Source organism: Equus asinus, chromosome 5 (assembly GCF_041296235.1).
Source record: "Equus asinus isolate D_3611 breed Donkey chromosome 5, EquAss-T2T_v2, whole genome shotgun sequence".
NCBI classification, from domain to species: Eukaryota; Metazoa; Chordata; class Mammalia; order Perissodactyla; family Equidae; genus Equus; species Equus asinus.
In genome coordinates, this window is record NC_091794.1 from 83628143 (window position 1) to 83652316 (window position 24174).

Sequence of the window (24174 nt, forward strand, 5' to 3'; positions counted from 1 at the left end):
CCGCCAGGCTCGCCCTTCCCCATCCCAGGGGTCCCCGTCCCTGGCTCGTCTGCCCCTCTGGACGGCCAGCAATTTGAGGGCAGGGACCGAAGAATGGAGGGTGGAAACGGGGGCTGCTCAGCAGTCGGCTCATCCAGCCCCTTGTGTTCTGAGGCCCGGAGGGGATGTCTCCCTCTGTCCTTCCCGAGGGCTCCTGGTCCCCAGGACAGCAGCTCAGTGTCCAGCATCCTCAGCCCCTTGGGAGTGGCTCCCAAGTCACAGCACGCCTCCAGCAGAAGCCACCCATGTTCTCACTCTGCTGTGGGATGTGCCTCCTTTCATGGCCCGGCCCCTGAGGGGAGGGCAGGCTCCCCGGGGCCCCAGGGGCAGACGGGCGGCAACAAGGCCGAGGGCCCCACTTCCGACCTAAAGCAAGACCCGGACCCCTGGCCTCTGCAGGCGCACAGGGTCCGCAGAGCCAATCGCTATCAAACCTGCACCCTGAGGGCCTCCTCCCACCCAGAAATCTCAGCGCTGCCGAGAGGAGGCCAGGCCTCATGTTGGAGGCATTTTTAGTCAGTTCTCATTACTGACTTTTCTCAAGAGCTGTTTCCATAAACGGCTCTGCACTCATAATTACCGGTGCAGGCCTCAGACGGGCCGGACCCCAAATGAGAAGGGAACAGCCACACGCTCCACCACATCAAGCCTGAAGAGGCCAGAAATAGATCCAAGGAGATGTGAGCAAGAGGGATGCGATTCCCTCAGTTCAAACCGGGGAAAGAACCGACTGTGGGAGTTTTCCAGGAAGATGTGGTCACGGTGACACATCCCCTCTCTCCCCTGGGGAATGGGATCCTGTGAGGAGGTGGGCTGGGTGTTCCTCCCCACCCTGTGCCTCCTGCCTGGAGGAGCCCCACCAGCGGGCAGGAGGTGGGCCCATTCTTTGGTCAGAGCTGGAAAGGCCTCCAGGGCAACCTCATAAGTGGGGAAACTGAGGCCCAGAAGGAGCAGAGACTTGCCAGGGGTCACGTGTCAGGTTGGGGTCCTTCGTGTGGGCTTTCAGACATGGAGCCCATATACAATGAGTGGCCCTAGAGTTCCCCCAGGTGGCAATATTGGTGGGGGGGTCACCTGCTAACAAGGTTCTCCCATCAACAGGTGCCCCGGGAGTGCCTGCTGAAGCCACCTTCCTCCAGGCAGGGCCCTGCAGGGACTCAGGGTCCCAGGCGAGGGCCCAGGGAGATGCTGCACCCATTGTCGGCTTCCGCAAAGACAGGGAGGGCTGGCCCGGCTTCTGCCCCACCTGACCGGGCCCAGACTCTTTCACCCAGCTCTCAGCACTCCCTGCCTCCTGCTGCATTCCTCCGTCCTACGACTTTGCCAGTCTACCCTGAACATCTGCCACGCTGGGGCTGGGGTGCACGGTGGGTGGCAGTGCCATGAGGGTCAGATTTGGTGCCATTCTCAGGCTGTTCATGGTCTCCTGGGAAGCAGGAGAAAGGAGCCAGGCACGCCCCTGAATCTACAGGCGGAAAGCAACCAGCATCCTAAGAGAAACACACATGACGAAGGCGAGGGCTCTGATCATGGAGGGAGCTTCTCTTTGGGAGGAGTGGGGGTGGGAGGACTCAGATTTATAGAAACCCATCCCACCCCCTTTTAAGAGCAGAAATGGAGGTGAGTATATTCTACGCAGAGGGTACACCACGAGCAAAGGCACAGAAGGAGGACATAACACATCAGCTCCCGTTTATTGAGCCCCTGCCGTGTGGCCGGCACCCCGCTGGCCTCACTGCACATCTCGCTTAGTCCTGTGCAAGCTGGGAGGGAGGCCTTGCTCACTTTGTCTTAAAAGTGAGGAAATGAGGCTCAGAGACTTCAAAAGGAACCTGTGTAATGCCTCCCAGCTCCCAAGCCGCACAGTCAGGATTAAAATCCAGGGTTAACGTATTAACAGACGGCTGTGCAGAGCAGCTTTATTCCCAACCCCGAACCGGAAACAACCCAAATGTCCACTAATAAGAATGGATAAATGTGGTGGAGTCACGCAACGCAATACAACTCATTTATAAGAAAAGAACTACCGAAACAACAACATGGACGAATCTGAAAAAAGTTAGACACAGAGTATGAACTGTACGACTCCATTTACAGGAAGTTTGAAGAACAGGCCACCTGAATGTACGTGATAGAAATAAGAGACTGGCTGCCGAGGGGATGGGCTGGTTGGAGTAGAGCACCCAGGGCGCTCATGCCATGTGTTCCTGAGGGGTCTGAATTTTGTATAACGAGCATGCATTATTTCTGTAAACCCCAAAACAATAAAGACACTTACAAACAGGATTCTCAGTTTACAACATTCAACACAGTCCAGTTCAGCAGCACTTACTGCACTTAACGATGGGCCCCAGGCTGGGTGGAGGCAGCTTCTGTATAGCAGAAGAGCAGAGGATGTGCAGGCAGGGAGACGACCTGCTGTGTGGCATTGGGAAAATCACCTAACTTCTCTGAGCCTCACTCTCCTCTTTTTACAACAAAGATGTGACCGTAACTGTGACATGCAAATGAAGGAACATACGCGGAGGTTCTCGGCTTCTGGTCGTCACTGGGTACTGTCTCACATAATCCCTGAACAGCCCCATAGCGTGGGCGCCGTGAGCATCTCCATTTTACAGAGGAGGAAACTGAGGCTCCAAGATGGACTGGAAAGTTCAGGTCACACTGAGAGCACGTGGTGGAGCGAAGATGCAAACCCTGCCCGTCTGAGTCCAGGTCAGAAGTCCCCACCCCAGTCCTGCCTGCCCTCTGGTGTCCAGATGGGGGTGTCACTGTCCAGACCACCTGACACTCATCTTTGTGGCTTATGTATCTGTCACTTGACTCTCCCACTAGAAGGTCAGCCCCATGCAGGCAGGGACTTTGTTTCACTCACTGTCATATCCCAGGAACGAGAACTGTGCCCGGCACTGAGCAGGTACCTCATGATCCTTGAGTGACTCGGTGAAAAAAGGGAAGAATTCCCTAGTAAAGATCCAAAGAAAGTGGCCCGGGGCTCGTGGAGGTAAAGCATCACCCCTTCAAGGTCACGGAGTCAAGCAGGCCCCGGGCAAGTCCCTCATTCCCACTCAGCCCTGCCTCTCCCAAACCCAACACCCCTGTCCCCGGCCGCCGGAGATCACAGGAATAGCTCAGTCTGGTGCAGGGAAGGGTCGGGACAAAAGTGAAGGTGGCTCCATCTGTTCCTGGCTAGCCTTCTGCCCACAGTGCTGCCTGTGCCTCAGTTTCTCAGTCTGGAACGCGGGCACCTGCTGCTGGGCTGACACGAGGTGACAGGATTCAGGAGGAACACGTGGAGCTGGTCCTTCATGTCCTCCTCCCTCAGGGGCCGGGGCCGGCCTGAGGCGCCCCAGGTGCACCAGTCACGCATACACTCGGGTCGAGGGGACCGGGCGGGGTTGTGAGGAGGCACCTCCCACACAGAGCCACAGGGCCAGGGCTGGAGGCCGCTTGTCCTCTGACACCATCACCGTAGGCTGGACGAGAATCAGAGGCCCTGAGCAGGGAAGGGACGTGACTTGGGACATACAGGAATCAGTGGTGGGTCCAGGCGGTACAAGAACCTGCGTGTGGCCTCCCAGCTCAGGGCTCTCCTCTCCCTGAGCACAGGCGACACCAGGGACAGGCTCCGTCTGCTCCTCGTGGGTATCGGCCCCCATTCCAGCATCCTGGCCAAGGGGAACCAAGAGTCCACAAGGCTGAGATTGACAGACAGGCCAGGCAGGGCCAACGGCGGCCCTGGCCACAGCCGTGACCTCCCAGCACAGGCACTGCCAGTCAGGAGCCAGGCAACAAAGCATCTGCTCGGACACAGACGTCTGACCACGGGCGGGAGGGCTGCGAGAGGCCCACGGCCTCTGGGTCCTACTGGCTGCCACTGACGGTCGGCAGCCCGGCAGGCACCAGCTCTGGCTTCCCAGGAGCCAGATGTGGCTGCCAGGAGAGCTGGAGCTGGAGGCAACGGGTGTGGGAGCCTGGGCGTGGGCGCTGGTGCCACAGCGACTCTGCTATTAGACTCCATGGCGGCTCAGGGGCCGCCGACCCACAGAGGCCTGGGGCCCGGGCCTCCAAACCAGGTCAGAATCCTGGTAGGTGTCTAACCCCCACATCAGCCCAGGTAATTACCAGTTAAAACCAGTCTAACCGACAGAGCTCTGTGAGGGCAATGAGGCCATCAGAATGAAGCAGGCCCTCTGACAGCCGGCTGGGCCGCCCGCAGCCTGGGCTTCCACGAACAGAGATCTGCTGGTGAATCTCACAGCGTCACAAGCCTCAGCTCTTAATGAAACGCGCAGAGATGGCGCGGGAAGAAGCTGGGGTTTGGCATCCACAGCCTGGATGATGCCAGGGAGGTGCTGTGTGGCCCTGGGGTGAACATTTAACCTCTCTGAGCCCATGAAATGAGGCTGGTGAAACTGCTTCACCCGTCGTTGCATGGATGAAATGGGGAATTATAAAGCTATGGACCTTCAAATGCTAACTTTTAGTCTAAAACAGGTAGACACACCTTTGGTTGGCTTTTAAAATTTGTTCCTGGGTTTCTCGTGTGTATGAGACACGTGGGGACATTCCTGTCACATCCACACCTAAGCCGGGCGGCAGCTGGGAGGGACGGGGTCAGCAGTGACCAGGGCCAGGTTCACCCTACGAGAGGGGCTGATTTCTGCTCCTCCCCCCCATCAACCAAACGCACAACAACCCCGAGGATGCATTGATCACTAGGATCCCCATTTTACAAGGAGGGACCTGAGGCTCAGAGAGGGGGAGGGACTTGCCTAAGATCACACAGCAGAGGCAGGAAAGGGACCAGGTCCACCTGAGCAAAGGGCACTGCTTGATTCCAGCAGCAGCTCCCACCGAGGCTGAGCACGCCCTGACCCAGGAGACGCTGAGGGAAGCAGGACACGGGCTGGGTGGTGACTCACTCTAATGGATGGCTCCCCTGGGGACATTCCCGGGGTGACTGCATCCGCAGCTCTTCTTGGTCCTGAGCCCAGGTCAGCTTGTCCCGAGGACAGAGCTCCAGCCTCAGGTCCACATATGGTCTTCTCTGTCCCGAGTCCCCACCCTGCCTCTAGCCAGGAAGGTGGCATCCAGAACCCACTGGCCCAATTGCTGTGCCGGGCACTGGGCTCTCAGCAGAGGTTGACAGTGGCCTCCTGCTACTCATTCCCCCAGCTCAGCCCACCACCAGCTCTGGAGTGGGGGACAGAGGCCTCCATGGCTGTCCCCTCTTCCCGCAATAGTGTACGAAGCAAAAGGCTGAGATCCCACAGAACCCGGTGCTGCTTGGTCCCTAGGTTCCTCCACCCGAACCCCTCTGAAATCTCTCTCTGCTCCGAGAGCCACCCACTGACAGCAGAAACGTTGCCACCTTGAGCACTGGATGGCGGGCCAAACAGTCTGAGCCTGTTCTGGCCATAGAAAGGCTGTGCTATCCTGGGCATGTCACTGCCTCTCTGAGCCTCACTGTCCTCATCTGAGAGAGGGGCAAATATCATGGCTGGTAACAGGGTTGTTGGGAGGATTAAGGGCGATGCTGTAGGTGAAGGGGGCTGGTGGCCTTGCAAGGGTCCTCTCCCTGCTCTCGGGCCCACAGCTCTCCCCACCGCAGGCTGAGCTGTAGTCCTTGGGTCCCCAGGTCCAGGCTGGTGTCTGCCCCAGCCCAGCCCCTGCCCCTCCCTAGCCACAGGCAGCAGGCAAAGCGGATAGCGGACAAACACTCATGACAGTAGATTAAAGAGAGTTTGGTGATGGAAAAGGTTTCTTTGAGAACTTTAAGGGTAAACGGCTCCGAGATTTGGCGTAAAATTTCTGCAGAGGAAAAGCCGGGCTTTGCCTGGGAGAATGAAGAGGGTTCAGGCTGCCCAGTGGGTCATTCCACAGGCCAAGCCATGTCCCAAGCACGGGCCCAGGGTGACAGATCACAGAGCCTGCCCCACTGAGCTCAGAGTCACCTCCTTGCCCACTGGCTCCCTGACAGCCACACCCCCACCCACGCCTCTGGGGCCCTGGCCCGGGGAGGAGGCTGCTGTGGACCCAGGACACCGGTTCTCATCTCAGCTCTGGTCACTCTGATGATGTGACCGGGCTCTTCCACACTGAACTTTGCCACTGTCTTCAGCGCTGCCCTTATCACAGGGACAGCATCACAGCCTCTGTTTACTCATCTGTCTGCCCAGGACCAGCCCGTCCTCCTGGACTGCCCAGGGCCACCCGACACGACATGGTTCCTACGCTTGCGTGTGTTGGGAGGCGGGTGGAGGTTCACGGCCCTGACTCACATTCCCGCGTCTGCCCCTGCCCTTCCCGCAGGGCCCCGACCTCCACACCCCTTAGCCTGCCCCGCCCTGACTCTGCGGGGCCCTGTCCACGACACGGTCACGCCCGGCTCACGGCCCGGGCGCGCCCTGCCCAGGTCATTCCACACTCCCCTGCAGCCCGCGTCCCTCCCCCGGGGCCCGATGGGCGCGGACACAGCCCGCCGTCCCGCACGCGCGCTGGGCGGAGGTCGGGCGTCACCGCCGGGCCCCGCCGCCCCCCGGGCCCGCGCTCACCCATGTTCACGAAGCTCATGACCAGGTCGGCGTGGCCCAGGCGCCGCTCGGGGGGCCCGCCGTCCTCGGCGTCGTCGCCGGCCATGGCGTGGTAGAGGTCCAGCATGAAGAGCGGCGCGGACGCGGGCGGCCGGGTGGCGGCGGGCGGCGTGCGGGGCCGGGGCCGCCCGGGCAGCCCGAGCACCTCCAGGATCTCGCGCTGCAGGTCGCGGCGCTCGCGCGGGCCCAGGCGGCGCGGCGGGCAGCCGGGCGGGGGGCGCGGGCCGGGGCCGCCGCCGCCCAGCGCGCACAGCGCCAGGCCCAGGAGCCAGAGCGGGCCGGGGCGCGCGGCCATGGCGGGCCGGACCGCGGCAATCACCGGGCGCGCATCCGCCCCGCGGCCGCCCGGCCGGGCCCCGACGGCGAGCGCCGCCCTAGAGCGCCCCCCGCGCCGCACCTGGCGCGCTCCGGCCGAGGGGACCCGGGACTGTCGGCGAGTCCGGCGTCGCCGAGGCCGGCTCAGCGCAGGGGCGGCGGGCGAGCTGCCGTCGGGCTCGCGGAGCGCGGATGCCCCAGCTCCTCCCGGGCGGCCCCGCCGTCTGGGCCGCCGCCCCTGTGCTCCGAGCGGCCGCCGGGTGCCGCCCCCTCCAGGCCGACCAATGGGGCGCAGGGGCGGGGCCAAGGCCGCGGAACCCACGCCCCGGGAAGGGGCTCTGGGGTGCGGTTGGTGTGGCAGGAGGTGGCTACCTCGAGATGCGACCCGCTAGTGGGCGATGCGCCCGTCGGGCGAGGGGTCCGCAGCCCGGCCGTCAGGGGCCTCAGGGTCGTCCTGGGCTCCGCTCCCTGCCGCTGGCCGCGCCGTCCTGCAGGCTGGGGGCCTCGGCCTAGGGACCCCAGGGCAGCAGCGCTGTCCGGGGAAATCAGGAACCTGGCTCCCGCGGGGCGGGTCCGGGCGCCCTCGCCTGGGCGGGGATCCCGAGTTTCGGCCCGGCCAGCGGAGGGACCCGGCAGCCCCGCCTTGGTGCGCAGACTGTCGCCCAAGAACCCGAAACGCCTCAGCCGGGTCTATAGGTAGAGGGGCCCCGCGGGTGCTGGCCATGTCCCGAGAGTGGGGCGCGTTCCTCTGCCAGCAGCAGCCGGGCCCGCGTTCCCCGCCACCGCAGCTCCTCGAGGCCTCTCGGCGCCTTCCCCGCTGTCCCCTTGCGCCGTTGTTGGGGGCTTCTCCTTTCCGGACACCTGCTCGGTCGCTGCTCCTGGCGCGCCCACCCACCTGGCTCCCGCGTGCTCCCGGGCTGCGCCCACGCGGGCCGCCCCAGCTGTACCTGCGGCTGCGCGGTCCCCGCCAGCTCTCGCTGTGCGCCCCGGGGAACCCGGTGCCGATTCAGCCCGGCGCGGAAGACGCGCACCCGCCTCCGGCCGTCCCAGGAGCTCTGGGGCCCTCGCCAGCGTCCAGGAAGAGCCTTTGCGCGTCTAAGTTGTCACGGCCCCCAGCGGCCTGCAGAGAGATGGCTCCTCAGGGAAACTCCTCGGTGGACCAGCCCTTCCGCACAGCCTGCACTTCCCGAGGCGCGCTCTCACTGCGTCTATTCGCTTACGGTTAAGGCGCTGCGCTGGGAGGCGGTGACACCTAGACCGAGCTGGGAAGACTAGAAGGAATTGGCCTGGGAGGACAGGGAAGGTCAGTGGGAGGAAAGTGTTCCAGGTAGAGGAAACAGCTTGTGTCAAGGCCCTGAGATTCGAGGGAGCATAACAACGGCAGGTAACAAATAACGCTTACGGTGTGCCAGGCACATTCTGCATCAAGCTTTCATGCACACACATTGTATAGAGTGGATGCCATTTAAATCCCCTCTGTTAACAGGTGCGGAGACTGAGGCGCACAGAGGTTAAGGGGCTTCCCCGAGGTCACACAACAGTGGAGCTGGGCTGGGGCAGGTGGCCACATGCAGGTGAGCTGTTCAGTGGAGCCTGGGGGGGGTGTGTGTTGGGGGGGGGCCAAAAGGGGAGGGTGAAGCTGAGGCTTGGAGGGGCTGGCAAGAGACAGACCACAAGGGGCCTTGCAGGGAGGCTGGATGAGGGCTCTGGACTCCAGGCAGTTATGGGCCCCTATGTAGTTTCAAGACTAAACTTCAAAATGAATGTATGATGTCCAATAAAATTCACACTTTCCCATGATCACTTCAAACTTCTAAAAAAATATCAAAACAAATCTAAACAATCATTTGCTGCAGCCTTAAGCCCTTGCCTAGTCTGCCTTGTACCCAACAGGTCAATTTCCACAGTGCTTGGAATTGGAAATTAACCTGGCTAAGCATGCTGCAGCTTAGCCATTGAATGTGCCCAGGGCGAGACCAGAGCCTGGATGCAGAGGGGACCATGGACTGGAGAGAGACTGGAGTCAGGGCCACAGTTGGACACAGTCGCAGTAACGAGAGGGCAGAGAGGGAGACAGTGGCCATGGGTGGAGGGCAGAGGAGAAGGCTGTTATGAGGCTGAATCCACAGGGCTTGGTGACTGCATGTGGAGGCAGGGAGCAGAGTCAAGGGGGTGTCCTTGACTGTTAGGCTTGGTCTGGGTCTCTGAATCTCCTGCGCCCTTCACTGTCCTTCTCTGTGCCGCTGGGCATTCCTCTGCACTCCCCTTTGAGTCCACACTATCATTTGGGGCCTCAGATCTAGCCTGTAATTCTCAGGGTGTGCATCGTGCAACACCGGGCTCCCAGCTAGACTGCAAGCAGCCCAGTGCTGGGCTGATTCTTGTAATAGCAGAAATCATTTCACTCAGTTTAGGGCAAGCGGAGATAGCTGTGTCCTTTAAACAATGGGCCTCACATTCCCATAAACCTAAACATTGGGTTTTAGCCATTCCAAAGGGCGTCACCCCATGATTCGATTCAGCAACAACCCCTGGGCTGCTCTGTGCTGTGGCCTGAGTCAGAGATGAAGCCAGCCAGCTCCCTGGCCCGAGCGGCCCCCACTCTAACAGGGGTGACAGTCAGGTGAACCTGAGTCATTCCCGAAGGCAGAGTGAAGGCTGTTCTTTGACAGAGGGGCGGGCAAAGTGCCTGGAAGGGAAGAGGGAGCAGAGGCGGTGATGTGTGCGTAGAATCCTAGAACTCCAGAGCTGCAAGGGAACTGAGGTGGGGAAGCTTTCTTGCAGAAAGTGGTGTCAAACAAGGGCTTTCCCCAGCCACCTGGCAACACTGTGACCTTGGGCAAGTCACTTAACCTCTCTCAGGCTCGGTTTCTCATCTGTAAATGGGGCTCACAATTGTAGGACAGTGATGGGGATTAAAGGAGCAAGCATCTAGAGCACTTAGCATGGTGACTGGCATACACTAAGCACTCATTAATGCTAGCGATTGTCCTTCAAGGCCTCAGGAACTCGCATTCATGCTCTATCCTAGCAGACACTAAATCTGCATTGCTTGTTCAGCACTTGTATCACAGAACTGTAATTTTATTTTAACCCTTTTCCTGCCATCCCTTTATTTCCCACATGGTTTTGCATACAGGTGTTTGTTGAATGCAAATATACTGTCTGCAGATTCCACCACTAGCTGAGCTTTGTTGCAAAGACTGAAGGAAAATTTGAATGACTTGGTAAGAAAAACAAGTGACCATGGTCCAGACTCTGAAAAGATGGCGGTCAAGCTGTTTTCAGCATGCTTCTGCAGCCAGGAGACCTAAAGGGAGCAGCAAATTTGGGCAAAAACCACTATACTACACAAAATTCTGGCATCTTAAAGTTCCTCAGTTCCACGGAGAATAAACACTTCCTTCAGGATCTATCAGCCTGCACATTTCTTTTAATCTGGATATTTGGCCCCAAACAGCTTTGGCAAACATGTGTCCGTCTTACCAACTTCCCATATCACAAGAGTATGGCCTCTGATCAAGAATACAGGTGGCTGAGCTTGAACCCTCTTCCCTCTCAAGTTCTCTAGTTATTTCCCAGTCTAATGCCTGTTGTTGGAATTAGTTGATTTTTGGCTGTTCTAATTATTATAAAGCCAACTAAGGGCTGGGGCAAACAAAACTGCCAGACTTGAATAGGGAGTCAAGGATGAGATTTAAGGTCCACTTTGCCATTTATTCGTTCTGTGATCCAAGCAAATCACTTTCTCCTCCTTTTTCCCATTCCAGTTTCTCCATCTGTAGAATAAAGGAGCTAGATTTGATGACCAATTTTGCTTCTACCTCTGAAATTCTATTCTGTCATTTAACCAGAAATTTCAGTGCACTGTGGGAAATTGGCCCCATTCTCTCAAACCCCAGGATCTCTGTGATTTCTAATCTTTTTACATATTGGTATTTGCTTAATCACATAAGTGGGGCAGATACCCTACAGATTTATGTTAACGATAGCCTGATTATTTCTTTGTTCCCTTGTTAAATAAAATTAATGAGGATAAAACAAACAAGAAAAAATCTATTAATGAGCTCCATAATTTATCCATCAAGATATTCTCGTTTGAATAATGCATCAAAAGAATCATACCCCAGAGTAACATGTTATATATAAGGTAAATGGTTGAGAATAAAAATCAGGAAATACAAAATGTTTGTTACTGCAAGCAATTTTAATACAAAAGTGTGTCTTGTTTTTAAACAGTTCATTGGTAGAGCTTTAGTTTCTGCCTCAATTAAAACCAATTGAGATAATCACACAGCAACATGGTCGGAGCTGAAGAGGAAGAGCAGCTAAAAAACAGGAGCCCCAGACAGCCCCTCTTCATGGTCACTTGGTCAGTTAATTTTATTACGCACAAAAAAAGACGGAAGCAAACGGGACTTGTTAACAAGTGTGCTGGTGAACTCCTTTAAAGGACGAGTAAGTGTTTATGTCCACATTTTCAGAATAGGCTCGTGGAATTCATTCCTCAGTTTGTGGGAAGTTGATCGACCATTTAAATAAATAGCAAAGAATGCAGATAAACAAATCTATAACTCACAATGCCACCAAGGAGTCTCCCTCTGCCAAGGGCCTGGGTTCTGGTGAGCACAGGAGTTATTGGTGGCTGGGCTGGATAGGAAGTTATAAACCAGGACTCTTAAAACTCCAATGTTCTGACGTTTTCTGAACAGTTACATTTACCCCTGAATTCTAGCAGCTATTTGTCCTTTAAACACCCAGTACTGAAACAGTATTCAAAGATAGTATTGCAATAAACTCCTTTTGCTGTATCATGTGCAAACGTTACCTAGATGAGGTTCCCTCCCCTCAGCTAAAACCACACAACATTAAAAACAATGGACAAAGCAACTAGAAGAGCCTTCCCCTCAGTTCTTGCTAATTGAGGTGTCTGTGATTTACAAAAAAAGAGTTCCTTAAACACTGCAGGATTCTTATTTTTTGTTTAATATAATTTCTCTTGCTGAGACAGCAAGTCAAGTTTATAAAGAAGATGCATTTAGGAATAATCCTAAAAGATAAAGCAGGTTTACAACCCTGCACCGCGCAGAAACCCTATTTAGAGGCTTGTCTTTTCTTTCTTCTTTTTGTTTTTTAAATACACATTTGCATCTTGACCTTTTCACTTGTTTTTCTCAAATATTTCATTTCTGGGCCCCATCCATTACAGGGTTACCAGGAGGCAAATTTTATCTACATAAATATTCACATGAAAATAGTAACTTACAAAAAGAAAAAAAATAAGGCAGCTTCATAACACAATTATTCTTTTACACTTTTAACAATATAACTTCTCCCGTTCAGAATAAATATACACCCAACGTATGGAGCAGGATTCAAGGTGGACAGAGGCTTGGGGTGCTTGTACAGTGTTATCGCTTGGGACCAGGAGTCCTGGGGGAGGCAGTGGTGGTCTTCTTAGACATGGTTGGGATTTTGGAGGGTTTGTTTAGCCCTCTCCTGGAGTTGCCCTGGCCCCCTGCGGCGCTGCTTTCTGAAGTGTCTGAACAAGCAGACTGTGTCTCTAAAAGGTCAAAGTCAGAGGCGTCGCTTCCTCGTCGGCTGCTGGCTCGACTCCCAGCCCGACTCCCGGCCCGACTCCCAGGGCGACTGGCTGACTTTTTAGGGTCTGGAATTCAAGAATAAAGCAGCAGACTTAATAGAGACAGCATGGATGGGGGAGGGAGAACAAGTGACTAGAGGCCAGGGTTCTAATCCTAATACCACCTGATATGCTGTGTGACGTTGGGCAAATCAGAGCCTTTCTGAACCCTGGTCGTCCCATCTACCCAGAAGTTGCTGAAACCTTTTATGGCTTTGTGATTCTGCTTGAGAAGCTTGGCTCTGAGGATCAGAAACTAGCTTCTATCCACAGCACGTTACCTCATATGCCCCCACAGCAGAGCCGTGCGAGGCTGCTCGATCACCTTGGCACAGATGAGAGCCTGCCAGCTGGGGTAATGTGTGAGCAGACTGAGAATGGGGGTGAAGTGATAGGAAACAGGGAGCCAGGAAATGAAGCCAAATCCCTAGGTCCCCACAAGGAACATCAACAGGTGAACAGATGCCATCCTCCTCTGACTTTCTTGGCTCACCAGCAGCAATAATAAATATGGGGCGTTGGAAAAATTACTAGCAAAGGGCCAGTCCCAACACTGGGCTTCTGAGGAAGGTCCTGCTTCAGAAGGCCCTTTCTGAAGCACCTGCTCTCAGGAGGCAAGATTAGAGCTGGCTGTAGTGACAGAGAAAAGTAAAGCAGGTCTGTCATTCTGGGCACCACACCTAAGGCTACTCTCCTGACATGTCCCTGGGGGGGGGGGGGGGGGCCGTGAACCGTTGCTGAGAGGCTGCTGCTTCCAAATTCCTAGCCTGGTCACCCGTCCTCACCCTGTCCCAGCGCACAGGCACGAGGGCAGACACTCACCTGCTCGATTCGTTTTGGCGCCTGTGGAGGCGGGGGAGGAGCTGTTGCTAGTATCACCAGCAAGCGATGTCCGACTAGAATGAAAAGTTGGTGTCGGTCGCTTCAACTTGCTGCCTGTTGATGGAATAACCTTAAAAGGATAAAAAGGTCATATTTACTTGGTGAAATCTTGGATGGAAGTTCAATTTTAAAATTTGATTTTAAAATTTAAAGTTCAATTTTGAGCCTCCTTATGTCTAATTGATCGAAAAGCAAATTAAAAGTCCAGGAAAGCAAAGATTTAATTTGAAAGTGTCCTAGGTCATGTATTTGGATGATTTCCAAAATAAAGGTTTCATGTTCATTTAAAATTTCAAAATATCTTCCAATACCTTCTATCTTAATGACAAATTTCCACTAGAACGGGAAAAAACTCCTCAAATAGTAAGATTATAATAGTTTAACAAACAGAAATATGATGAATGAGTAAAGGAAAAAAATTTCAAATAACCCCAAGTATCCAAGTTTTGAGGCTAGACGTTTGAAATATGAGTTCTAGCCACAAATATTTAATATGGAAATACAAATGTTACTCCAACCTCTATTACTAGGTAGGTGCAGTAACTTCAGTCAAGTTAAGATCTTCACTCTACTTCCTCTTTGGCAAATGCAGATACAATTACTTGACTTGTGGATCAAATAAATGGTTAGTAGAAGTACACAAGAGTGGGACTGTGGGATCAGGAATGAGGCTCTGAATGGGGAGCCAAAAGACCCTGGCTGGGGTCGGGGCTCTGTGACTTATCTAAATTAACACCTGTGTCATTATTTCTCCCTGAGGAAAGCAGGGACAGACCCTGCCTCTCCGACTTCATTTCTACCGCACTCCCTCTCTTTCATCCATCCAGCCAGGCTGGCCTCCTTGCTGCCCCGCCGTCAGCCCTGGGAGGCTCCCTGTTTGTTGTCTGTCCTCCTGCATTGAAGGGTAAACTCCATAAAAGCAGGGCTTTGTTTTGTTCACTGTCACATCCTCAGCACCTAAAGCAGTGTCTGGTACAGAAAAGGGGCTCAATAAAAACTTGTTGAATGAATAAATCATGAGCAGAAGCACTTCCTAGACTGGAAAAGAGCTGGGTGGATGTGATTATCACTGCTACTGGTAGGAGCCACATCTCCTATTTGAGTGGTTTTTTGAAGATAGTGGTACACTTAATTTGGAGAAAGAATATTTTAGATCTGTTTTAGACATCACTCATGCCACAGCAGGTGCTTCTAATTTTTCTGTGAAGTCAACTGTGTAAATTGTTTTCCAGGACCTTTAAGATGTTTATACAGATAGAAGAATAAAGCAACCGATTTCATTGTGTTTCTTGTGCTTCTTTAACTTATAAAGAAAAAGCAAAAGCGACAGGAAGTGATTAACATTCAAGCACAAACCCTCCTGGCCCACACAGGAGGAAGAGCACCAGTTTCAGACGCTGTTGTGAGCACTGCTGCTGGGGAGCCCACAGCCCCAGGGACCCTGGGCTGGAGTCCACGTCAGGACACGGCCTGTAGAACACCAACAGGTAAGGAAAGATGAAACCTCAAAACGAAATGAAACGAAAGGTAAAACCCTAAGACAAAACAAAGGCTGATCTAGCAGAATCCTATGAGAATTTGCACTTCCTAATTAAAACATTGAAAATTTTAGAACTTTTGAGACTTTCATGAAACTGGAGCCATCAAGGAAGAGGAAATCAAGACAAGCAGGTTGAGTCTTGGGGTCTTAGTGGCAGTAGGTCCCCAGATCACCTTCGAAATCAGACAGATTCCTGAACTGGTTTTAGTGTGGAGCGGGACGAACCCCAAAGCAGCAGCCCATTCACAGGCATTGGCTTCTTGTCCCCGCTGCTTCCTCTGGCTGAGGCTTTACAGGATTGAAGACAATGCTCTCTTTTGAGGCATAAGAATCCAATGGCTCCCAGAAGGAGCTGGAATGCAAATTGTACTGCTACTGACAAGCCGCTAGCCCATGTTTTGTTTCTGAAACACTGCTCTTCCAAAAGTGCTTGGGCATTATAATGACTGCACTTGAACATGCTTAATTGCTAGCATGTGTATTCAAATCAAGGCTGTACACACCCAAGTGCCTAGGCCAAGAGATTCAGAAGCTAAAATCTGAGCCTCAGAGCAGTGTTCACTGATTCTGTGCTTGGCTGGAATAAACAGCACCCACACCTCAGACCAGTGTGGAGATACCAACCGCCGCTGGGATGTGGCTCAGGGCGGGGAGCACCAACCACTCTTCTGTTCTAAGCAAAGAGGGACTGTTGAACATGCACCATAGTCGAATTTCAAGTGTTCGTAACTCGTCTGTGTATCTGACATTTGGAGACTCCAAGAGGCCTGATTATAAGCAATATCAATAAACAAATCACCAAGAATAACCATTGTTTATCATCCTGAACAAATATCATTCTAAAGACGGTTAGAAAGTTGTTAAAGAATCCAGTTTAGGCATCTCTTATTTATCTCCAATTTTGGTGAATCCGAGTTAGAAACTCCTGAAAAACACTTGACTAGATGAATCAGCTGTGAGAGCAAGCACCACAAAGACGGATAAGAGCATGGATTCGTGTCAGGAAGAATAGCTGGTCAAGTTCTTGGCATTAGCGAGGGCCTCGCCTTGATTGTGTCCTTAGTCAGCAAAGCCATACTCTACCTCAGGGCTGAGCAGCTGGAGGTCAGGATAATGGGTGTCCCTGACAGAGGTGCCAGCTTTACTGTTTACCAACCAGGGTTTGTCATAACAGCGAGAGAACTGAAGTGGAGTCTGTGAAACGGAAATCCAAAGGGAAGGACGGGAACAATTGAAAATGGAACAGAAAGGGAGCAAATTTGGAACAAAAAAATAAATAGAAGACACTAAATTTTAAAGAAACAGAAAACAAAATAAAATGCATATCAGTCCAACGGGATGAAAGGGACCAGGCTGAAAGGCAACAGCATTCTTTGTACATCACCCATCATAACAGCAAATTTCTCTGTTAGCTCCAGCTGCACAGATAGTGCCCGGATTTTCAAAATTAGTAACTCTGAATGGGCTCACACTCAAACTGGGAACATGTGGAAAGAAGCGTTTCTGACTTAATGACCTGAGTTCACATTTTAACAAATGTCCTCTGTAGTCATCTGAAAGGTTCTGTATCTGTGTACCACTAGGGCCTGGTCAGCCTCGCCTAGGTAGAGCTTGGTCTGTATGTCTTCACATTGCTCTCCTCACTGGAGTCTATCAGAGGCTACACTGAACAATGATTATCTGCAAAGATGGGAACAGGGAAGAAGGGCATAATGGAGGTCAGTACGTACCTTGGTACCACTGGCTGGGGTGGCTGGAGAAGATGGCATGGACGTACAGCTGTGGTTACTCTGACTAGCACTAGAGCTGGAGCGAGTAGGGGAGGCTGCCCGGGAAGATGGTTTGGACCTTCGACCCCGTGATCGGAAAGGGGTCATCCCCTGGGATGCCCCTTCAGGTAGGATGAATTTCTCTCTAAGTTCGATGTTAGTTCTACCTCGTGCTAAAAAGGGAATAACCACACATATATACAATGTCAGTTAATCTTAAAAAATATTACCTTTGATGGTCATACAGCTGCTTGACCCCATGATAACAGTTATATAAGTTATAGGTTTAGTACCATCTGTCGATTCTTTTAAAATAGAGATAAATTCATGATCTATCAGCCTTGTCAAGATTCTTACCTATTGCAAACACATTTAATAAGCCCCTAGGTTTGCTAGAATAAAGAAATGTTTGTATACAAAGTACCATCCCGCTCTATTGTCATGATCTTGCCTTGCCACTGTCCCCTGGGGTAAGCACACTGTAGCTGGTCAAACAAAAGCAGATGCAGCAATTCAAAAACCTCTGAGGTTAAATCAAAACCCTTCTTTTCTCTCTCATAGTACATGTGTACTGTTGCTCAACTTTTGCAGGATACGTGGTAATGAAATAGTGGAGAAAAACAGATCCCTGAAATTGACATTGTCTAGACTCTTCTATGTGAATTTAGTCAATAACAATCCTAAAGAAAGGGGTCCAGGAACTCAGTACGTAAAAAGATCAGGAGAGAATCACTAAGAAGTAAACATGTGGGAGGAGAGAGAGAGAAAGATCAAGATCATGCACAAAACTTGCCAGTGAGAAACTGTTAAGTCAAAAACTGGAAGCGATGAGAAGCTGAAGGGAAGATGGCAAGTGGGAGAGGAATGGTAAGGGGGAAAGAATCTGGAAACAGCACTGAAGGCCAACAGTGCTGTCCCATGGCCTTCTGGAACTGTGAGACCAGAACTTAAAATTTGGATTCGGTCAGAAGATACCAAGTACAGCCAAAACAAATGTTAAATGTGAAAGATACTACTAAATAATTCCTCTGGAATAAGTTCTTAGATTTTTTCTCACTGAAAGGTGTTATCCTGCAACAACCTTCTACCACCTCATTCATCCTAAACTGTTCACTTTTTAGAATGTACTAGATAAATCTAGACAAATGGGACTGCTGGCGAAGCCTGGGAGAAGGGAACCATTATAAACAAAATATTTGTCGTTCTTTTCTATTTTAGATTTTTTATTTTAGCCAGAAACTACAAGTGTAGAGGATTTCAGGTAATTGTGCTACTCTCTGTTCTGCTTAACCCCACACATCCTCAAGGAATTTGAGGAATCTTGGTAGAAACAGATTTTAAATCAGGTTGTTATGAGTGTCCAAGCAGTGTGGTTCCAAATTCCTAATCAAATCCAAATTCTTCTCAATTTATTATGTTGACACAACAAAGTATCAGGTTAAAGGGCTAACTTGGATATCAAACGCTCTGACTCACAGTCCAGACTGCCCCAACCAGGTCTTCCTGCTCTGGGCCTGTTTCTTCAGGCTCACTAGAGGTGACCAGACTGACAGATCTCTCAGAGTCCTCCTTGTCCAGATGGTCTACGATTTAATGCTCCCTGGAATGCTAAGCTGTTTCCTTCCTCCTCGGGCCCCAAGAGAACTTGCCCCTTAAGGGTCATTCCTTGGCCTCTACTTATCCGTTTTCTGGACTTAAGCACTTCCCTCGTGTCTACTAAATGATTCTTAGAGAGTTTCCTTCAGCACTAACTTGGGTATTTCAGTAAGACTTCGCATCATAAAAAACTATGGAATCAGAACTTAGCTATCTTGTGTTTGTTAAAGTACCCAGCACAATGGTGGACATACAGTAAGTACCAAGATAACACTGATCAGTGAAAAATCATTACTCAGCTGAGGATTCAGACACCAGAATTGTTTAAAGAACTTTAGATGTGTGGTTTAAACCTAGTAAACATTAATAGTTTACTTCTGAGCCAACTCTCCCAGAAAAAAAACAACAAAGTGACAGAAGAGAAAGACTCAGAAATGGATCTCAGATGAGGGCAATGACATTTTAAATGTAATAATATAATAATATCATGTTCCCCATGCACCGTGCCATTTACAAACTGTGATTACAGGCAGTACTGCACTTGACCATCATCAGCAACCAGCCAGCATCCCTATGTCACTAAGGAACTGAAGCACTCAGAGGCTGAGGTCCAGGAAAGCCATGGCAGGGCTAAGACTACAACCAATGTCTTCTACACGAGCTGTTCGCTTCCAGCACCCCAGCTCCTGGCATCATCACCTACAGTAGCTGTCTCCACTTTCTCCTCATCCCACTCAGGCTTCTGTCCCCATCACACCACTGAAAATACTCTGGCAAAGGTCACTGATAACTTCTGCCTCAGAGGAGAATCCTTTTAAAATGTAGAAAGGCTGAAATATACAGAAAAGTACAAAGAGAATAAAAGTTGCTTAATCTTATAACCTAGGGGACATCACTATTAAAATGTTGGTGTGGCTTTATTCCTTTGCACAACTGTATATATATATGTGTGTGTGTGTGTGTGTGTGTATATATATACACATACATATATTTTTTTAATACAAAAACATCAGGAACATTCCTCGATGTTCTATATGTCTTGCATAATTTCAACTAGTTGCAAAGTATCATTTTATCATATGGATGTCTATTTAACCAACTCTGTGTTGTTTTTGTTTTTTGCTTTTTCTCCCCAAATCCCCCCAGTACATAGTTGCATATTTTAGTTGTGGGTCCTTCTAGTTGTGGCATGTGGGACACCGCCTCAGCATGGCCTGATGAGCAATGCCCTGTCGGCGCCCAGGATCCAAACCTGTGAAACCCTGGGCTGCCAAAGCAGAGCGTGCAAACTTAACTACTTGGCCAGGGGGCCGGCCCCCTGTGTTGTATTTTTAATTTGCTTACAATTTTTAAACATAGTATACAATGCTGTGTGACAAACAGCTTGGAAGAAGCCTTTGTGCTCATCCATAATGACTTCCTTAGGATAAATTTCTACAAGTCAATTTGCTGGGGACAAAGGATACACACTTAAGGTTTTTAATACTCGTCAACTGATCTCCAAAATTTTATAGCAACGTACACTCTCTAAAATAATGTATGAGTATATTCAATTTACTTCACTCTGCCCCATGCTCGCTGTATTACTCAGAGAGAGAACATGTGCAGATCTGACAATCTGACAGGTACAAACCCCTCTCTGCTTTTGTAATTTGCCTATGGGGGATTACTAACTGCTCTTCTTGAAACCTCCCCCCACCGCTTCCTCCCCAACAACTCCTTCTTGCCCACTTCTTAAACACTGACGGGCCCCTCGGTTCCGTCCACAGTCCTGTTCTCCCCCTTAGATTTTTGACCTGGTGATGAGCTCATCCACCTGAGACCTCAGTGCCACCATAGGGTCATGCCTGACTTTCAAATATATCCCCAGAGCAGACCCTCCTCCTGGACGTCAGAATCTTATATCCAATGACTGATTAGACATGACCAAAAAAACCTGGTTGGTGATGTAGGTCCCTCCCTCCCGATGGCAGTTCAGTCTATTCATCTACCTTCTAACGCTTCTGGAGTCAGCCGAGCCTTTCCAGACCCTCCTACACTTAATGTGGCTCATGCAGCATCTCCACCCTGGACGGCTGTAACAGGCTTCCAACAAGTCTCCTTGTTTCTCATCTCAGTCCCCATCCCTCCCTCACTCTCCATTCCCCAGAAGGAATTTCTTAATAAAAATCTGACGTCTCCAAATGGCTCATAATTCTTTGATGGTCCTTCATTGCTTAGAGCAGAATTTCCCAAACTGACTGAGGTTTTTGAGGCGTTCCCTACAAAAAGGAGTTCAGTAAACACTGCATACCCCCCCTTGCCCCAGGAAAGCCCTAATGCAAGCAGTAGTTTGTAAGCTCTGGGAAGTCCTGCAGTAAAGAAACCACTTAGCTTTAACTCGGTGTCTTCCGAATGCATTTGACCATGGTTTTTTGGGGAGTTTTTTAACGACTGCATCTTGTGGACCAGACCCTGAAGGTAGCCATCTCAAGTTCAGTTTTTCAACCACTAACGAGGCCATCATTTTCTAAGGGACTTATATTGGCCACTGATGTTGGCTGGAACAGCCCTGTTAGTCAAAATTCAGTTCTAAGTATTGTTTAATGGGTGCAGAGTTTCAGGGTTACAAGACGAAAAGAGTTCTATGGACAGGTGATCGTGGTATAATAGCGTAAACGTACTTAATGCCACGGAATTGAACACTTAAAAATGGTTAAGATGGTAAATTTTATGTTACATGTATTTTATCAAAATAACAGAAAAAAAATCAGTTCTAAGCCAAATTGTGTCCTTTAAATCTTCATAAATGAAGTTTTCTACATCTTCACCTATTTGGGAGAACTAATTTATCTAATGCTCAAAAACACAGTACCCTAAGGTAAAGGCATACCTATTCTTTAGGCTGAGGTGTTTTTTTAATCTCCATCCAAAACATCATGATTTCCTTGGCCATGGATGAATTCAGAAACTGAAATCTCCAATTTTGGCAGCACCAGGAACCTACCTAGTTGAGTATTTTCACCTTTTACATTTGGCTAAAGCAACATGCATAAACATCTGTGTAAAAGGAGATAAATGATACTGCATATCGGTATTGTAACATTATTACAAATTTTGTACTATCCTCAGTATAACATTTTCTATGGTCCAGAGAGCCAAGGAAATGCTACACAAATGAATACAAAATTTACACCAAGTGGTGCTTCTAGAAGCCACATTAATCCTCACAGAACCCTAGACAGCTTCAAGGAACTTTTCTCTTTGGAAGTCACTTATTACATCATGCTAGCCCCAGCACAGTTTTTCATTTGATTAGAAGTAGCTCGCCCTATCCATCAGTGGTAGAGCTATGGTATCTACGACGGCTGGGGAGTTCTCAACTCTGCAGTCAGTGGACCTGAGGTGACTGCTGAACTCTAGGAGCGCACTCCTGGAGAGGCACGGAGGAAAGCCTTACCTTGTTTGCTCCAAGGGATGCTGAAAAGGGCTACTATGTTCCATAGAAAATAGCTACTAGATGGCTCTCCCAAATTTTCTTGGGGTTCCAATTTTTAGCTATTAAGATAGGACAAAGCAAGCAATGTTTTCCTTGGCCAGCAGCATAATGTTATTGTAAATAGAGCACATTTAGCAGGCAGCAAACAGGCAACCAACGATTCCCAAACATCACATGCAGCATCTCTGTTTTTATTTGTTTAGTGCTATGACATGACAGGAAAAACAAAACCTTATTAATAGATTTGGGAAGGAATAATGTTTTACTGAGTTATGGTTGAAATGATATATATTGCTCCTCATTTAAAATAATGACAGAGGACTTTCATATCAAGGAAGTTGGTTTGCAATATAATTAAACTCTAAAACTCATTAAACTTTTTCAAGTTTTTATCAGAATAGATGTTTTCAAAATTAACTACTTTTTAAAAAAGGAACTCCTAACGAAAATGATTACTCTGGTCTATTGGAGTAAATGCAGGATGAGTTAAAATAAGAGGAACTATTTACGGGCATATCTGAATTCTTGTGAGAATTGTACCCTTTATCTCTAAATGCTTCAGAATATGACTATACGTCATTTCCAAAGAAGTTACATAACTACACTGTAAACATTTCTGCTAGGTTTATAAATAAGCCTTAATAGTTTAATTATACAGGTTGGACCACTAATAGACACACAAAAAGGGGTATGGTGGTGGGGGGTATGTAGCCTCACAGACACACAGCAGCTTGGTCAGGAGCACACACTCTAGAGCCTGTCTGTCTTGGATTTGAATCTTGTCTCTGACATTTATTAGTTGTCTGTTTTCAGGGAAGTTATTTAACATTTCTATGCTTCAATTTCCCATTCTATAAAAAGGAGATAATAGCATCTACAGTTACAGAGCTGTAAATGTGTTATTATTTGTAAAGTGCTTATAATAGTGTGTGGTGGATAAAGCTATATAAGTATTTGTTAAATAAACAGAAACTCAGAACAAATTCCATGGGTACTATCTCAACAGGAGCATTTTATGCTCTGTCAACTTATCACAGTTAGAAAAGCTATGGTTTGGCTATTTGAAAGCATTCATAAAGGCAGCAGATACCAGAGAGCCAAGAGGCGCTATAGTTGAAGCAAAGCCATTCTCAACGGGCTGGGGTGTGGGTAGGAGGGACAAAGCTTAAAAGCCAACCTATGGGAGACTGACTGGAAATCGAAGAGCTGGAATCAGAGCGCTTTATTTTACTCCCAGGATGGTGAACTAGAATAAAAAATATATAAACACAAAGAAACAGAGACAGAGCAGGAAACGCAAAAACTGGTCAAGAAACATAAACTGGCAGACAGTGGGGGAGCCTCCTGTATACCCACATGCAGCTTGGCTCACAGGAAAAAGGAAAGGATGCAGTTGAAGAGGAGTTAGCAACTGGAATTTGATCATTTCTCCCCTTCTGCAGCTCTCACACGCCTCTAGCTGCAGATGCCATCACTCATTAAATTCACCGTTTTCTTTGGCCTTCGGCTGGCATGCCAGCCTTTTCATGTTTAGCAGACAGATACCCTGAGGTCTTGCTTAGGTGATCATCTGTCTTAGAAGTGTCTAGGCTCACTGCCCCAGGCTCCTTATCCCTCCTCCTGGTCAAGGGAGCTCCCCAGTCCTTCCCTACATGGGAGGGGCCCAATACTCTCCCCAAGGTTCAGGCCCAGGAAGTATAGGCAGAGGGATCTGGAGCACTAACAGAGAAACTGAAGGGCTTCATCAGACTCCTTTCTAGGCTAGTGTTAATTTAATACCTCAAACTGGAACGCTTGCTGACACCAATAAATTCCCAGTTCTTGTTACTGTGTCTCTCAAAACCCATCTCCCCTGCCAGCATCAACCTCTCCTACTTTCTCTCCCTGGTCTTCTCTGGCACCCACAAGTTCTAATCTGTGCTAGTGGGACAAAATCTGGGCAGCCCAACAACAAAATAAACAGACCCCACTACCGCCACTTTGTAGAAGCATGAAAGATCAGCGGTGAGGGCGTACCTAACACATAATTCACGCTCAGGATGGTTCCTTACCTCGGCAGGGGTCATTTTTCACTAAAAATTCATCCAGGGCCATCCATCCTCCACCAACACGGACCATGACTGTGCTGCGCAGGATGCGGACCAGCCGCAGCTGCTGGGAGTCCCCGAACTGCAGAACCAAGGGAAACTGATGAGTGAGCATGCCTTGCAGCAGGGCTAGACTTTCTTTCCAAAGCAGACTGTATTCAGACAGAATGACAATTTGATAGTTTGGAGAGAATTTTAACTATTTTGCATTTTTCACAAAAGAATTTTAAA

At 50.0% G+C, this 24174-nt stretch overlaps 2 protein-coding genes across 38 annotated transcripts in view; both read right to left on the reverse strand.

Annotated features, from left to right (window-relative positions):
* BMP8A (bone morphogenetic protein 8a) overlaps window positions 1-7136 on the reverse strand; it is a 33629-nt gene extending 26493 nt beyond the window's left edge. For 3 of the 4 annotated variants that reach the window (XM_044770419.2, XM_070510304.1, XM_070510303.1), the window contains exon 1: window positions 6597-7078. In XM_044770419.2, the coding sequence (XP_044626354.2) occupies window positions 6597-6930 (334 nt within the window). In that variant the 5' untranslated portion in view covers window positions 6931-7078. Of the gene's footprint in view, window positions 1-6596 lie in introns of all 4 variants that reach the window. The other variant, XM_070510305.1, reaches the window with a different exon arrangement.
* A 4002-nt stretch (window positions 7137-11138) lies between these two features.
* The window catches only part of MACF1 (microtubule actin crosslinking factor 1), a 321924-nt gene continuing 308888 nt past the window's right edge, over window positions 11139-24174 (reverse strand). For 19 of the 34 annotated variants that reach the window (XM_070510277.1, XM_070510295.1, XM_070510276.1 and 16 more), the window contains 6 exons: window positions 23908-24025; window positions 23034-23102; window positions 16744-16955; window positions 16097-16207; window positions 13414-13543; window positions 11139-12618 (listed from right to left, as the gene is read on the reverse strand). In XM_070510277.1, coding sequence (XP_070366378.1) covers window positions 12362-12618; window positions 13414-13543; window positions 16097-16207; window positions 16744-16955; window positions 23034-23102; window positions 23908-24025 — 897 coding nt within the window. In that variant the 3' untranslated portion in view covers window positions 11139-12361. The remainder of the gene's footprint in view (window positions 12619-13413; window positions 13544-16096; window positions 16208-16743; window positions 16956-23033; window positions 23103-23907; window positions 24026-24174) is intronic. The other 15 variants (XM_070510292.1, XM_070510291.1, XM_070510290.1 and 12 more) reach the window with 3 other exon arrangements.